Here is a 16,352-nt window from a genome sequence, read left to right as displayed (position 1 = left end):
GAAACCAAAATAGAACTTTTTGGTAAAAACTCAACTCGTCGTGTTTGGAGGACAAAGAATGCTGAGTTGCATCCAAAGAACACCATACCTACTGTGAAGCATGGGGGTGGAAACATCATGCTTTGGGGCTGTTCTTCTGCAAAGGGACCAGGACGACTGATCCGTGTAAAGGAAAGAATGAATGGGGCCATGTATCGTGAGATTTTGAGTGAAAACCTCCTTCCATCAGCAAGGGCATTGAAGATGAAACGTGGCTGGGTCTAGCATGACAATGATCCCAAACACACCGCCCGGGCAACGAAGGAGTGGCTTCGTAAGAAGCATTTCAAGGTCCTGGAGTGGCCTAGCCAGTCTCCAGATCTCAACCCCATAGAAAATCTTTGGAGGGAGTTGAAAGTCCGTGTTGCCCAGCGACAGCCCCAAAACATCACTGCTCTAGAGGAGATCTGCATGGAGGAATGGGCCAAAATACCAGCAACAGTGTGTGAAAACCTTGTGAAGACTTACAGAAAACGTTTGACCTGTGTCATTGCCAACAAAGGGTATATAACAAAGTATTGAGAAACTTTTGTTATTGACCAAATACTTATTTTCCACCATAATTTGCAAATAAATTCATTAAAATCCTACAATGAGATTTTCTGGATTTTTTTCCCTCATTTTGTCTGTCATAGTTGACGTGTACCTATGATGAAAATTACAGGCCTCTCTCATCTTTTTAAGTGGGAGAACATGCACAATTGGTGGCTGACTAAATACTTTTTTCCCCCCACTGTATATAGTGTATTTTTGCCTGTTGATGTGTAGGGGTAGTCAGAAACAAATAACCAAGAAGACCTAACGGAGGTTGTCATCTGACTGAGAATAACTACAAGGGGAGAAAATATTCCCAACTCCGTAGAGGACAGAGTTAGCTACACTGTAAAAAAGCCTTGACCAATTGCTTAATCAGCGTTATTCTGTGAGTTTAGTGGACTTCAAAAAGACAAGAATTTGAGCTAATTTGTTTACTCAACAGTCTTCTCGAAGTGAGCTGAATTTAAAGAAGCTTGTTGAGTAACAGTTGGTTTTTCAGAATTGTTTGTTTCAATACCTGTGTTTTTGCATATACTGTGATTGGTTGATTAATCTTATTCTACACAAACATAAATGCCACACTTAAAACATTTTTTTTTTACTAATCCAATCTGTAGGTAGTTGGATTTATTGCACCTGTTACTGAGATGGCTGTTCCAGTTTATATGATTTAGGTAGTCTCAATAATTAATTTTCCCCGGCAATCATTCTGAATGCAGGTCGCGGGTGATTAAAAGTTCAAATGTTTGGATATCCTCACTCTGGCTGGATTCCAATTGGAATTACACATCACTTTGCAAGCCAGCATAATGTGACTTGCAGGCTTGATGTGGCCTGTAAATCAGGAGTTTCAGACTACTGTGTTAGGGTGTAACTAGGCCCTCAAAGAAAGGCCTTATGATACATGTAATGTATTGTCATAAAGACTTTAATTTGAAAGATAACATATTCACTTAGACACTCACTTGGTGAAGGCTACAGTACTGAACACCAATGAATACAACAACCATGTTGCTAACAATCAGTCATTGGTGGTAACTACAATTCAATCGAAAGGCAAGGCACTCTGTGAAATATGCAAATAAGGTTAAATAAATTCTCAAGTTGAATTGCATGTTCACTCAACCGAAAATTCAAAGTTGATTGAACATACAATTTAACTTGAGAATGCATGTTGGTTCAGCTATATGTCCAAATGTTGAGCAAACTCACAATCCTATTGGAGCTGGTTGACTTAAAATTGTACGTTGAATCAACATCTTTTACAGTGCAATTCTTCGGTCAGATATGTGGGCCCACGCAGCCCTAGCTTTCTGCAGTGACATTAACATAATTATAAGTGCCAGAGCACTGGCAGACTCATCACAGCCCTGGTAAAACCACTGACTAAATTAAGCCTCTGAATGCTTTTTTGACACTTCCAGAATTCCCATGGACGCTCAGCTCCAAGTCTTTTACAGAGTAGATGTGAATGGAATTCATCCCGTGACGCAATTTAACAGACTGTTGCTGTGAGCATGTCAGTCACGTCAGTCTGTATGGATGTGTGCAATTTGTTATTGTAATCGATCCACCACGCCATTAATATAGAAGACGTGAAGCAATATGGGAGGTCTGTCCATAAACACCTGCTCTGACGAGCCTCATCTCTTAATTCATCCCACAACATGAATACTAATACCTGATAATTGATAGCGTCGTTTTGAGCCATTTGCTAATGGAATATTTCAATGTAATATCCAGCACAATCATGGACAAAAATGAAGCGTAACACATACAAAAGCAACGCAAATGTGACTGTGGTGCTTAGACACAATAACAGTTTTCCATCTCCATCATGTTTAATTAGGGCTATAGAGAAGACAAAATGCCTGGCTAGGCTTAATGACCTGTAGAACGAGACACAACAGACTTGTGAATTGAAACAAGACAACACAATAGAGAGAACTAAAACGCACAGCAGGGTGAAATGGGAGCAAGCCAAGACATTTAGTAAATAGAGAGGAGATGGTCAGTAATGAAGAAGCCCAGACAATCACAATATTCAGTCTATTCAAAGACATTACAGCTACACGGTGCCTCAATGAATTGATTCACTGCTGTTCAATTCTGCTGTTCTGATGAGTAACCGGCCTGAGATCTGAAAACTTGCGTTAGCCCCCCGAGCTAATGCTTGAGCTTTAGCTCAGCGGGCTAACTCAACCTTGTGGTATGCACCACTTGTGTGCATATCTCAAACTAGGATTGGGTCTTCAGAGGTCAAAGGGCAACCTTACCGTGAGCTCCAGCAGTTCGTTGAGGAGGTCGTTGCGTTTGCTCTGGAGGAAGCCTGTGCAGGAGCTGCCCGCCTGGGCTATCCTTATCCTGGCCAGTCTGGCTTTCTGTGTGGGGAGAGGTCAACGTGTCAAACCCAGACAGGGATGAGAGATCATCTAATGGTGAGAATGTGCAGCCTCATTATCACCCCTTCCCTGGATGATGTAAGTGTGTGACCATGGATTTTTAGGGCTAGAGTGATACAATTATGACTCTTATTATTATGGCTTGAAAGGTTTTAGAATACGTTGAGTTTCCTATGGTATGATTTATTTCATGTTAGCTATTATGATCTATTTCATGTTGGTGCAATTTCTGCTTTTGGCAGGATACTGAGGCACTTCCAATGGATCAGTTGATGGGGCATAACAGAAGCTAATTGAAGAGGGAAATTAAAAATAAGCAATGTAAAACCTGCTGCCAAATCTATCAGTAACAAAACACTGATGTGCCATTGAAATGGTGATAATGATGACGATGATGAAGCGACACTATGCTTAAGCTAGTTTGGGTCTGTCAATCCACGCAGGACTAAGGACTTCCAAAGTTCTCTCTTGTTCTAAATCCTAGAGATATTTTCCTTGGTGTGATCTTGGTCTATGACTTATGAAACAGCTATACAGTATGGTAAATGCAGTTGATGCAAAAGTGTATTCAGTGTCAAGAGAGGTTATAGAATTGATTCACACATGTCTATCTGGCAAAGATAATAGATTACCGCAATCCTATGACTGTAGAAAAAGATTAGATCCACACTATAATGTACTACCACCTACATTGCAAGTCTACCATACTGAAAAATGTTTCCTGCTGACAGCAAGACATTAGCTGGAAATACAGCATAATGTCTTACCAATGTAAACATTGTGGTAGTGATGCATCTCACTTTGTCCTGTTCATTTCACAAGGTATCAAGCTATCCATCAGTCTCAGTCTTCCCCACAGCTAAAGCAGCATGTTCACCTCTTATAGCCTCTCTATACCTATCCATTTCTCTCATCCGTCATGATTCTTTCTCCATCTCTAGGACTGAATTATAAGTGAAGTTATTGGCAAAAAAAAAAAAAAAAAAATCAAGATCACAGGAGAAATCTAAGAGGAGATTCAAGTGACTACTCTGAGAAAACAGTCTAAAGTGCCCTAGAGTACTTTCTTTAACCTTGGTCCAGGTGATTGCTTTGCACAAACAAACTTTAGATATCCCAAAAAGAGTAGCATTGCCTTCCCTGAAGACTCCTGTGATGTTAGGGTTTAGAGGTTTGGTGATTCAACCTGTGAGACAAGCTATGCTGTCTTTGGATATTCTAGGGCGCTAGGCTATGTGTGACTGAGCTAGCACCTATAGCCTGGTCCCAGATCAGTTTGTGCTGTCTTGCCAACTCCTATGTCATTGACAAGACTGCACAAACAGATCTGGGATCAGGCTAGCACCTCTATGCTGCTGCTACTCTCTCTGCCTGTCACCAGTGGGAAATCAAATATAACTTTTAATTTAAGTGAGCTGGCTGTCTGTTTCATGACATCTGCTTTATTCTGACATGTTGATCAAAGGCTTCGTTTGACGCATGAAAAACAAAAATGAAAAACTGGAGCAGTATCTAACTGAAAGGAGTCTTTGAAAATGTTGGTGATGTGTGCTGATGGTTTAAAAAACAATTAAAAACGTTCAAACTTAATCCTGTTCAACTTCCATCTGTATCTCTTCACTCTGCGCTGTCTGACGGGAGTGGATGTTTCACTGATTCAGCTGTGGCCATTCTGCAGCCACAGCCCAGCCACAGCCCAGGAGTAAAGTAATAGCAATCTCTGAGCAGTGTGTTTGTCTGATCTGATCTAATGGAGCCAACATCCTCTCTGTCCAATCAGACGGGCAGCTGGACTGCAGCCGTCTACACATTACACAGGATAGAGTTCCAGAAGTTTCTCTGAAGGGAAGCAAGCCTTGAAACAACTTGGTGACCTTTCCCTCTTCCCTCTCCCTCCGTTGTATGCCTGACGTTTTTCTTCTCCCCTGGACTCCCTCCTCTCTCTGGCTCTGACGGCACACTGTTTCTCTCTGTATGGCTCCACTTGACTTTGCCATTTCATTAACACTGTGACCCCAGACCATTCTGAGCACGCTGTGCTCTGGGTGAGAGCCCTCCCAATTAGTCTAGCAAATACGATTTGTGATTTGCGTTACACAAAAATAAAACCTCAGCCGCCGTGACTCTGGACTTCGTTAGCACATCACTAGAGAATTTGACCTGCCACAAAGTGACTTGTCCTCCTTGGGTGGCTGGCCAAGCTAGAGGTGACCCTCAGTTAAAGCAAAGGGGAGGGTGCATTAGGGGAGACTGCCTCACATTCTTCTTGATACCCTTCTTACATATTATTTTACTTTGCTATGATAATAGAATAACTACCAGTCTATCTGATAGACGCATTTAAATGTCTGTACGAGGACGAGGAAGATAGGATACATGAGAAGTTAATTTTTTTCCAGCTTTGGCCCCAGATGGCCAGCTAATTGTACGGGGAGCCTGGAGCAGCCCACTATTAGAGCGGAATTAAGATGGATGAGGGGGAGGGGGGGGTGAACATGGCTAATTTGAGAGACACCCGCTCTGGCTTGTCAGCGCACATGGAGCAAGGTGCATGCAGTGCACCTCCCCTCCTGTCTCCGTTTCAGCAGCCTGGTATAAGTGAGTAATAACTGTTAACAGATAGGGGGTAGGGGCTGTGAGGGGCACCAGGAAATTAGAGATGAACCACTGCAGTGTTAGAACTCTTGACAGGTTTCCACTGCAATTAGAATACTATAAATCATGATGTTACTCACTGTAGAAGATCAGCGGAAAGCATACACTAGCTATTTGCCTTAACAGTTGACCTCAGGAGTGAGCATAATAGCTCATCTGCATCTACTTTTTTATCTGTCCTTACTCCCGTAAGGTCATTCTAAGGACAGGTATCTGAAGAGGGAGAGGGCATCAAATGAAAGGAGGCTGTTTCTCAGTCTCCAAGCCTCTTACTGGACTCACCTGCACTCTGCCTTGATGGACTCTTATCTTTCTTATGAAAGGTCACCCCCATTGAGGCTATAGTGAGAGTAGTTAGCCACCACTACTTAATGCTTGGTGTGTGTGTGTATTTGTGTGAGTGTTAGGGCTGACCACATTTAGTCGACTGGTCGATTGTTTGGTCGATAGGCTGTTGGTCGCCTGAGAATCTTTTAGTTGAGCAGTAAAAAAAAAAAATATGTTGTGGTACGAGACACCTGTCTGAGTCGCGCCTGTCTCAGTGGACTAAGCCATTGTGGAGGCCGCGGGGTTGGTACAATCCATCACTCTAAGACAGGTATCGGCAACCTAAGGCACACGTGCTGCGAGGGTATTTGCCTTGGCACGCCAAGCAATTTGATAACATTTAGAAAATAAGTGAAATTGCATTTATTTCGAAATTGCATTGGTTTTCCATTAATTGCTACTGCTTTGGACCTGATACGTTTGTGAGAGTATTCCTTAGGCCTACAGTATGTGTGAAGATAATGTGTCTTGGGTATAATTTAAAATGTTGAGTTAAGAAGGGGAGTGTGGCTTAGATGCACAAAGTGCGTCTCTCTCCAGAATGCGCTCTCTACCGCCAATTTGCGTGCATTTATTGTTTCATAACTTCATTGTGTGAATTGTTTGCCCTTTGATTGTTAGTGTCTATCAATTCACCATTACGGTAAATGTACCAGTTGTACATTTAAAGTTAATTCCCATCATTTTTATCAACAATGTTTGTTTGGTTACAGTAATTTCTGTTAATGCATTCAATATATTATTAATACAGTAATTTACCTTTATCATTGTCGGAGTGGACGCTTATTTGCAGAGCTCACAACCTAGGCTACACTTGTGAGAATCAAGTGTTGGTTTATTTCATTCCATTTACGAGTTCTGTCAATTTATTCATTGTATGTTGAGTAAGACGCGCACCTGATTATGCATAGAAGTAGGCTACCTGGCCTGCGCACAAATGTATAACGGCGCCCATTTGGGGATGTCTGATAATATTTTTGATTGTCTAAACTCACCACCACTAATGCGCTGTGGAGCTTCTCAAAGTATATTTCTTCACCTCAAACTGCAAATAAACAAAGTCTGTTTTGACAAACACTACCAGTCAAAAGTTTGGACACACCTACTCATTCAAGGGTTTTTCTTTATTTTGACTATTTTCTACATGGTAGAATAATAGTGAAGACATCAAAACTATGAAATAACACATATGGAATCATGTAGTAACCAAAAAAGTGTTAAACAAATCAAAATATATTTTATATTTGAGATTCTTCAAATACCCACCCTTTGCCTTGATGACAGCTTTGCACACTCTTGGAATTATCTCAACCAGCTTCATGAGGTAGTCACCTGGAAGGCATTTCAATTAACAGATGTGCCTTCCTAAAAGTTAATTTGTGGAATTTCTTTCCTTCTTAATGCGTTTGAGCCAATCAGTTGTGTTGTGACAAGGTAGGGGGGTATACAGAAGATAGCCCTATTTGGTAAAAGACCAAGTCCATATTATGGCAAGAACAGCTCAAATAAGCAAAGAGAAACTACAGTCCATCATTACTTTAAGACATGAAGGTCAGTCAATACGGAACATTTCAAGAACTTTGAAAGGTTCTTCAAGTGCAGTCGCAAAAACCATCAAGCGCTATAATGAAACTGGCTCTCATGAGGACCGCCACAGGAATGGAAGACCCAGAGTTACCTCTGCTGCAGAGGATACGTTCATTAGAGTTACCAGCCTCGGATATTGCAGCCCAAATAAATGCTTCACAGAGTTCAAGTCACAGACACATCTCAACATCAACTGTTCAGAGGGGACTGTGTGAATCAGGCCTTCATGGTCGAATTGCTGCAAAGAAACCACTACTAAAGGACACCAATAATAAGAAGAGACCTGCTTGGGCCAAGAAACACGAGCAATGGACATTAGACCGGTGGAAATTTGTTCTTTGGTCTGGAGTCCAAATTTGAGATTTTTGGTTCCAACCGCTGTGTCTTTGTGAGACGTGGTGTGGGTGAACGGATGATCTCTGCATGTGTAGTTCCCACCATAAAGCATGGAGGAGGAGGTGTTATGGTCTGGGGATTCTTTGCTGGTGACACTGTCTGTGATTAATTTAAAATTCAAGGTGCACTTAACCAGCATGGCTACCACAGCATTCTGCAGCGATACACCATTTGGTTTGGGCTTAGTGGGACTATCATTTGTTTTTCAACAGGACAATGACCCAACACACATTCAGGCTGTGTAAGGGCTATTTTACCAAGAAGGAGAGTGATGGAGTGCTGCATCAGATGACCTGGCCTCCACAATCCCCCGACCTCAACCCAATTGAGATGGTTTGGGATGAGTCAGACGGCAGGGTGAAGGAAAAGCAGCCAACAAGTGCTCAGCATATGTGGGAACTCCTTCAAGACTGTTGGAAAAGCATTCCAGGTGAAGCTGGTTGAGTGAATGCCAAAAGTGTGCAAAGCTGTCATCAAGGCAAAGGGTGGCTATTTGAAGAATCTCAAATATAAAATATATTTTGATTTGTTGAACACTTTTTTGGTTACTAGATGATTCCATATGTGTTATTTCATAGTTTTGATGTCTTCGCTATTATTCTATCTTGTAACTTTTTTTAAAAATAAATAAAAACCCTTGAATGAGTAGGTGTGTCCAAACCTTTGACTGGTACTGTACATTGAAAATGACAATAGTTCCTCAGTGTATTAGAAAAATCTTTCCAGTCCCCTCCTTTTCGATAATCACAGAGCCTCTGCGTGAAAGAGAAAAAGGTCATGCTCTGATCCAGTGGAAACATCATAACATTCCTGACTACTTCTTATCCCTTGCACAAATACAGCTGTGTCTGTCTGGAGCTCACTGGAGCGGGAAACTCTGAGGGCCCAGAATAGTTGATACAATGTTGCAAGTTTTCTAGCATGAGTTGTGGGATGGACCCAGTTGACAGTTGATACAATGTTTCAAGTTTGTTGCAGACAGGCGAAGTAGAGAGATTAATGTAATTGTAGAAGATGAAAAAACCTCCATGCATATCCCAATTTGATTTATAGGACATTTATTTTATCAGGATATTTTTTTACCTGCAATGTTTTGATTTGTTGGCTTTATGTGGGCTATTTTCTACTTAGTTGGCAATAGAACAAAAATACACAATTTCTCATTTATAATAATAAATAATAATAATAATAATAATAATAATAATAATATGCCATTTAGCAGACGCTTTTATCCAAAGCGACTTACAGTCATGTGCGCATACATTTTTACGTATGGGTGGTCCCGGGGATCGAACCCACTACCCTGGCGTTACAAGCGCCATGCTCTACCAATTGAGCTACAGAGGACCACCCATACGTTAAATGAAACTGTTCCATGAAAATGTGCATATGAAAATCATAACTGGCACGCAGATTGATAGAAATGGTAAGATACATTGTAAATTGGCACTCCACATGAAAAAGGTTGCCGACCCCTGGTGTAGCCTATTACCGGCAACTTCAGGAGCTTAATCGCAGAATCTGTGAAGGCCAGCAGGAGCGGGAGGAGGAGGGTTGTGAACAGGTCTTTTTCTTCTGGTTATCTTGATCTCTGGTTCCCTCGAGTCATTTGTGTGTCTTAATTATTTCATCAAACAGTGTACTTAAAGCATCAGACTGTCACGGTCGTCATCTACAGAGGAGGACCAAGGCGCAGCGTTGAATGCGAACATATTCTTTAATACGTGAAACACGATCAAACCAAACAAAGACGACGTGACAGTCAATGGCCATACACTAACCAAACACGAACAAGAAACCACAAAACACAAAGTGAAAACAGACAGTTTAAATATGGCTCCCAATCAGAGACAACGAGCCAACAGCTGACACTCGTTACCTCTGATTGGGAGTCACTCAAACAAAGAAATACAATAACCTAGACCCACAACAAAACATAGAAACTAACACCCTGGCTCAACATACGAGAGTCCCCCGAGCCAGGGCGTGACAGTACCCCCCTAAAGGCGCGGACTCCGACCGCGCCAACGAAACACAACAGGGGAGGGACCGGGTGGGCACTCCGCCTAGGCGGCGGATCCGGCTCCAGTGGAACAGGCACGTGCCGTGCCGGACCGGCAACGCACACCACTGGCTTGGTGTGGGGAACAGGCACGGGCCGTGCTGCACTGACAACGCACACCACTGGCTTGGTGTGGGGAGCAGGAGCGGGCCGGACAGGGCTGACGAAACGCCCCACAGACTTGGTGCTGGGAGCAGGAATGGGCCGGACTGGGCTGGCGACGCGCACCACAGACCTGGTGCGGAGAGCAGGAACGGGCAGAGCCGGGCTGACGAGACGCACCACCGACTTGATGCGGGGAGCAGGAATGGGCCGGACTGGGCTGGCGACGCGCACCACAGACCTGGTGCGGAGAGCTGGAACGGGCAGAGCCGGGCTGACGAGACGCACCACAGGCTTGATGCGGGGAGCAGGAATGGGCCGGACTGGGCTGGCGACGCGCACCACAGACCTGGTGCGGGGAGCAGGAACGGGCCGTGCCGGACTGACGACGCACACCACTGGCTTGGTGCAGGAAGCTTGGATGGGCCGGACTGTACTGGGGACACACACCACTGGCCCTACACCGGGATCTGGAACGGGCCGGACCGGACTGGCAACACACGCCAGTACCTCTCGCCGTGCCTCTACTTCCTCCATCCCCTCTTCGACCAGTGGCCCCCGTAACCCGGCGGCCTTCTCCGGCAACCCACTGGGCCGCTCTATCGCGGCCTCCTGCTGGTCCGACGTCGTGAGCCCCCCCCTAAAAATTTTCGGGGCGTCTCTCCTACCCGTGGACCAGGTCTCCATGTCCCTCGCCAGCCGTTCGCCCTTCTGCCATAATGTCAAGCCCTTCTCTTCCTCACTCGGCTTGACCCAGTCGAGGAGGCGAAGGAGATCTGTGAGGGATCTCCCTGGCGATGGCTCCTGGACACGCTGCTTGGTCACATATTGGTGGTTTCTTCTGTCACGGTCGTCATCTACAGAGGAGGACCAAGGCGCAGCGTTGAATGCGAACATATTCTTTAATACGTGAAACACGATCAAACCAAACAAAGACGACGTGACAGTCAATGGCCATACACTAACCAAACACGAACAAGAAACCACAAAACACAAAGTGAAAACAGACAGTTTAAATATGGCTCCCAATCAGAGACAACGAGCCAACAGCTGACACTCGTTACCTCTGATTGGGAGTCACTCAAACAAAGAAATACAATAACCTAGACCCACAACAAAACATAGAAACTAACACCCTGGCTCAATATACGAGAGTCCCCCGAGCCAGGGCGTGACACAGACAAGCTCCGTGCAGTTGATAGTTGATTTTATTAAAATACTGGGTGTCTATGTATGGAAAAATACACGTTTTAAAATTTGATTGATCGAAAGAACAGACGACTCTGAGTCGACCAAGATTTGTTTAGTCGGGGACAGCCAGTGTTGTGTTCGAGACCACCTAAAGCGAGACCGATTCAAGACCAAGACTGGAGCAAATCGAGTCTGAGTCAAGACCAAGACCGAAGGGGGGGCAAGGGGTCCGAGACCAAGTCAAGGCCGAGACCAGAAAAATGCGAGTCCAATTCAAGACCATGATTGTAATTTTGTCAAATCACCACCATAATAAGAGTTCAAAATGTCCAGTATTTCTGTGTTCATATTTCAGAACAACATATAGATTCTTTAGAATAGTGAAAAAATGCATGCTGGGGGAAAATAGAGCCACTCTACAAATTATTAAGAACCCAAACACAGTGGGGAACAATGGGCCTTCACACCTTCAGAGAAGGGCTAAGGATTTATAAAATCATAATAATAACAATAATAATAATAATAATATTATTATTATTTTCAATGATGTTCTGATTTAATCTCTTCAGTTTTTGTTGGAAAGAAAAGGGTTAACGCTGGTCTCTGGGGAGATAAATCTAGCTAGCTACAGTTGAAGTCGGAAATGTATATACACTTAGGTTGGAGTCATTAAAACTCGTTTTTCAACTACTCCACAAATTTCTTGTTAACAAACTATCGTTTTGTCAAGTTGGTTAGGACATCTACTTTGTGCATGACACAAGTCATTTTTCCAACAATTGTTTACAGACAGATGATTTCACTGATAATTCACTGTATCACAATTCCAGTGGGTCAGAAGTTTACATACACTAAGTTGATTGTGCCTTTAAACAGCTTGGAAAATTCCAGAAAATTATGTCATGGCTTTAGAAGCTTCTGATAGGCTAATTGACATCATTTGAGTCAGTTGGTGGTGTACCTGTAGATGTATTTCAAGGCCTACCTTCAAAAGCAGTGCCTCTTTGCTTGACATCATGGGAAAATCAAAAGAAATCAGCCAAGACCTCAGAAAAAATTGTAGACCTCCACAAGTCTGGTTCATCCTTGGGAGCAATTTCCAAATGCCTGAAGGTACCACGTTCATCTGTACAAACAATAGTATGCAACTATAAACACCATGGGACCACGCAGCAGTCATACCGCTCAGGACGGAGACGTGTTCCATCTCCTAGAGATGAACGTACTTTGGTGCGAAAAGTGCAAATCAATCCCAGAACAACAGCAAAGGACCTTGTGAAGATGCAGGAGGAAACCGGTACAAAATAATCTATATCCACAGTAAAACGAGTCCTATATCGACATAACCTGAAAGGCCGCTCAGCAAGGAAGAAGCCACTGCTCCAAAACCGCCATAAAAAAGCCAGACTATGGTTTGCAACTGCACATGGGGACAAAGATCATACTTTTTGGAGAAATGTCCTCTGGTCTGATGAAACAAAAATAGAACTGTTTGGCCATAATGACCATCGTTATGTTTGGAGGAAAAAAGGGGTTGCTTGTAAGCCGAAGAACACCATCCCAACTGTGAAGCACGGGGGTGGCAGCATCATGCTGTGTGGGTGCTTTGCTGCAGGAGGGACTGGTGCACTTCACAAAATAGATGGCATCATGAGGAAGGAAAATTATGTGGATATTTTGAAGCAACATCAAGACATCAGTCAGGAAGTTAAAGATTGGTCACAAATGTGTCTTCCAAATGGACAATGACCCCAAGCATACTTCCAAAGTTGTGGCAAAATGGCTTAAGGACAACAAAGTCAAGGTATTGGAGTTGCCATCACAAAGCCCTGACCTCAATCCTATAGAAATTGTGTGGGCAGAACTGAAAAAGCGTTTGCGAGCAAGGAGGCCTCCAAACCTGACTCAGTTACACCAGCTCTATCAGGAAGGAATGGGCCAAAATTCACCCAACTTATTGTGGGAAGCTTGTGGGGCTACCCGAAACGTTTGACCCAAGTTAAACAATTTAAAGGCAATGCTACCAAATACTAATTGAGTGTATGTAAACTTCTGACCCACTGGGAATGTGATGAATGAAGTAAAAGCTGAGATAAATCATTCTCTCTACTATTATTGACATTTCACATTCTTAAAATAAAGTGGTGATCCTAACTGACCTAAAACAGGGAATATTTACTAGGATTAAATGTCAGGAATTGTGAAAAACTGAGTTTAAATGTATTTGGCTAAGGTGTATGTAAACTTCCGACTTCAACTGTAAGTCAGCCATTGGCTAGGCCATCAGAAGCTAATAAAGGTATCTGCCTTTCAACTGTATTAGGGCAAAATGTTGGAGTGACAGTGGAATCACCCAATCGCATTTTCACTTAATGGTGGGACCGTTTTAACAAAAACGTATGGAAACTTCTGCCTTCTTGAAGGCCAACAGGTCACTGCGCAATAGCGAGCAGTAGTTTTCCCATGGTCTAGCTAGCTAGCTTCTGTTGTCGGCTAGTTTGCAGCGGCTGCAGCAGGTCTTTTGGCTAATTTGTTAGTGTAGTGTATTAAGATTATGACTATTCTAGAGGAACAAAGAGGGGATGTTTATCTTAGTTCAAATATAACCATTTGTAGGGTGACGCCCCAGGGGAGACAGGTGATTGGACAGCAGAGGGAGCAACCCATATTTTTGCATTCCTTATAAGTATGGGCTAGACAGAGAGGGGGTTAGAAACAGACAGATTATTTTGGGACACTGTTTCTCCAGACACTGCAGGTCTGTAAAACTCATGCTGAAAGCTTGTGATATGAATAAAACGTATGATCAAAGGTTCAGTATGAGCGGACTCCTTTGTTTATCAGCAATGACTAGCAACATTTACTCGATACTACAAATGGCGTCACGAAAAGGGAAGGACTGCATCTCTTTGTTCCATTCAAGCGCCAAGCTAACTCCTTCTGAAGTCATGGCCAGATAAGGGTGAGTTTTTCCTCACCGCTTTGGGAGTTTGTTAGTTTGGATGCTATTTGAGTGTGGACTGGAGAGATGTACCATTAGGACCGAAGTGTGCTTTGTGTTGCGTTATTGCTGAGAACTGGGGGTCTGGCTAATCATTAAATTTTTTTGCACTGGTAAACAGCGCAAAAGGGGGGAGAGCCTATAGATTGGCTATAGAGATGTGTTGCTTGAATAGGAAGTCAAGAACAATCGGGGGCCAAGATATGTATACAAGTTAGGACATTGCAGGATTTGATAAGCCCTCGGAACAAACGAGGCGACCATAGGGTGGGCCATAAATTCTAATAACGCATTCGGTGTGATTAGGTGTGTTCTGGGAACACGGGGTTTGGAATATACATTCTATTGATGTTACCTCTCAGCTGGTGGTTGACGAAGCATTTGTCTGAAGTAACCTCTCATAAAATATCCAGAACTCACGGCAGCCTAAAGTTAGTAGGAACAAAGAAAAGTAATTTAAGGCGCAATGTCGGGTACATTGTTTTCATGCTACATGGTGCATACAGGCTAATGCTAATGCTAAATGCTAATATGCTGCATGCTAACATGTGACCTTAGAGGTCCACTGCGATGGAATAAAGCCTCTTAAATTATGTTTGTGTGTGTAGAATTTCGGTTCTAGGTTTTGTGAGCGCTGTTAAATGTTGTTTGACTATGAGGGGAAAACGGAGGTACAGCAGGACTGGTAACTGTCTATTTGGGTTGGGGAGAGAGCTAAGAATCTCCCTTCCACGGTGAAATCGTATTTTTGAATGTATCGCGCATGCGTGTGATTTTACTAAACTACAACACGTTTGATTTTACTACACTAGGTTACGACACGGGGGAGTTTACGGCACGAGATTACGACACGTTTGTTTTACGACACTAAACTACAACACGTTGTTTACTAAAACTACAACAAGGGTGGATTGTGGGTAAATGGGTCATACTTCTGTTACACTGCAGGGGGAGACAGAGACACAGACGAGGGAACAAAGAGGAGAGATTTTAACACGAATGGAATCTTCTAGTTGTTAAAGCGGCTGTTGGTTAAAGATGAAACTGGTTTTGTGACCTATTGAATTGATAAATGAGAGAGATATATGTTGACTAATTAAAATAAATAAAATAAAATGACGGATTAAAATAAAATAAAAATGTTATTGAGCTATCTATATTTATTCCTGAGTTGATTCTTAGAGCGAATGTGAACGAAGGAATATTGAATGCTGGAAATAACTCAGTGAATGTATAAACTTTAAATTATTGTCTGTTTCTATGCTCTTTTGTCATATGAGAGGAACGATAGGACGAGAGGAGAGAGAGGAGAAAGAGGGGAGGTGCTGACGTGACAAGGGGTGACGCGACAGAGGATCGAGTCAGATATCAGGCTGGTTCTGTTTACAAAATCTTCCCCTACAGGATATTTGATGTTATGACAATTTCACAGAGGCTTGGCAAATACTGATTCATAAAAAATTGCATTTTGGAGTTTCTGTGCATCACTTGGGTTGATTACAGTTGTGTTGGAAATCGAGTACTGACATTATTCTGTAAAATTAAGATAATTAGGTGCTTATAGAGCAAGGGGGTTTATGGGTATTGTAGTGATTGTAGGGTTAGAGGGCTTTGTTTTTAGGATTGCTGTGAAGTTGACTACTTGCATTTACTTTCCTGATGGGTTGTGGTAAGATAGCCACTAATTGATAAATTGGTAAGATAGGATATATAAATAAAAAATTGGTTTTAATTATTCATAATTTTTAATTGGTTTTATAATTGATTTTTTATTTAAATTAAAAAAAAAATTGATAAAATTTTTAATTGCATTTTTAATATTCATATTTTTGTTGATTGATTTTGGGTTGTTTAGTTTATATTAATAATTAAAGGGGGGAAGCCATAGGCTATATAGTCTAAAATAAAATAATTCACAATAAAGGAATATAAAAGGGTTGTTACAATGGGGAGAAAGGACAGCAAGGCTATGAAGGTAATTACACCTGTTGATATAGTACAAAATAGTAATCCTTTAACTAAAGTATTGCTAGGTTATCCGGCAAATGAAACA

General features: G+C 42.5%; 1 protein-coding gene across 1 annotated transcript in view; it reads right to left on the bottom strand.

Annotated features, from left to right (window-relative positions):
- LOC121578494 (potassium voltage-gated channel subfamily D member 3-like) overlaps positions 1–16,352 on the bottom strand; it is a 37,068-nt gene that overhangs the window by 8,529 nt on the left and 12,187 nt on the right. Inside the window, exon 2 of the mRNA XM_041892857.2 lies at positions 2,853–2,957. Coding sequence (XP_041748791.2) covers positions 2,853–2,957 — 105 coding nt within the window. The remainder of the gene's footprint in view (positions 1–2,852; positions 2,958–16,352) is intronic.

The sequence above is a fragment of the Coregonus clupeaformis genome, chromosome 12 (genome assembly GCF_020615455.1).
Source record: "Coregonus clupeaformis isolate EN_2021a chromosome 12, ASM2061545v1, whole genome shotgun sequence".
NCBI lineage: Eukaryota > Metazoa > Chordata > Actinopteri > Salmoniformes > Salmonidae > Coregonus > Coregonus clupeaformis.
This window is presented reverse-complemented; position numbering and strand designations above follow the sequence as displayed.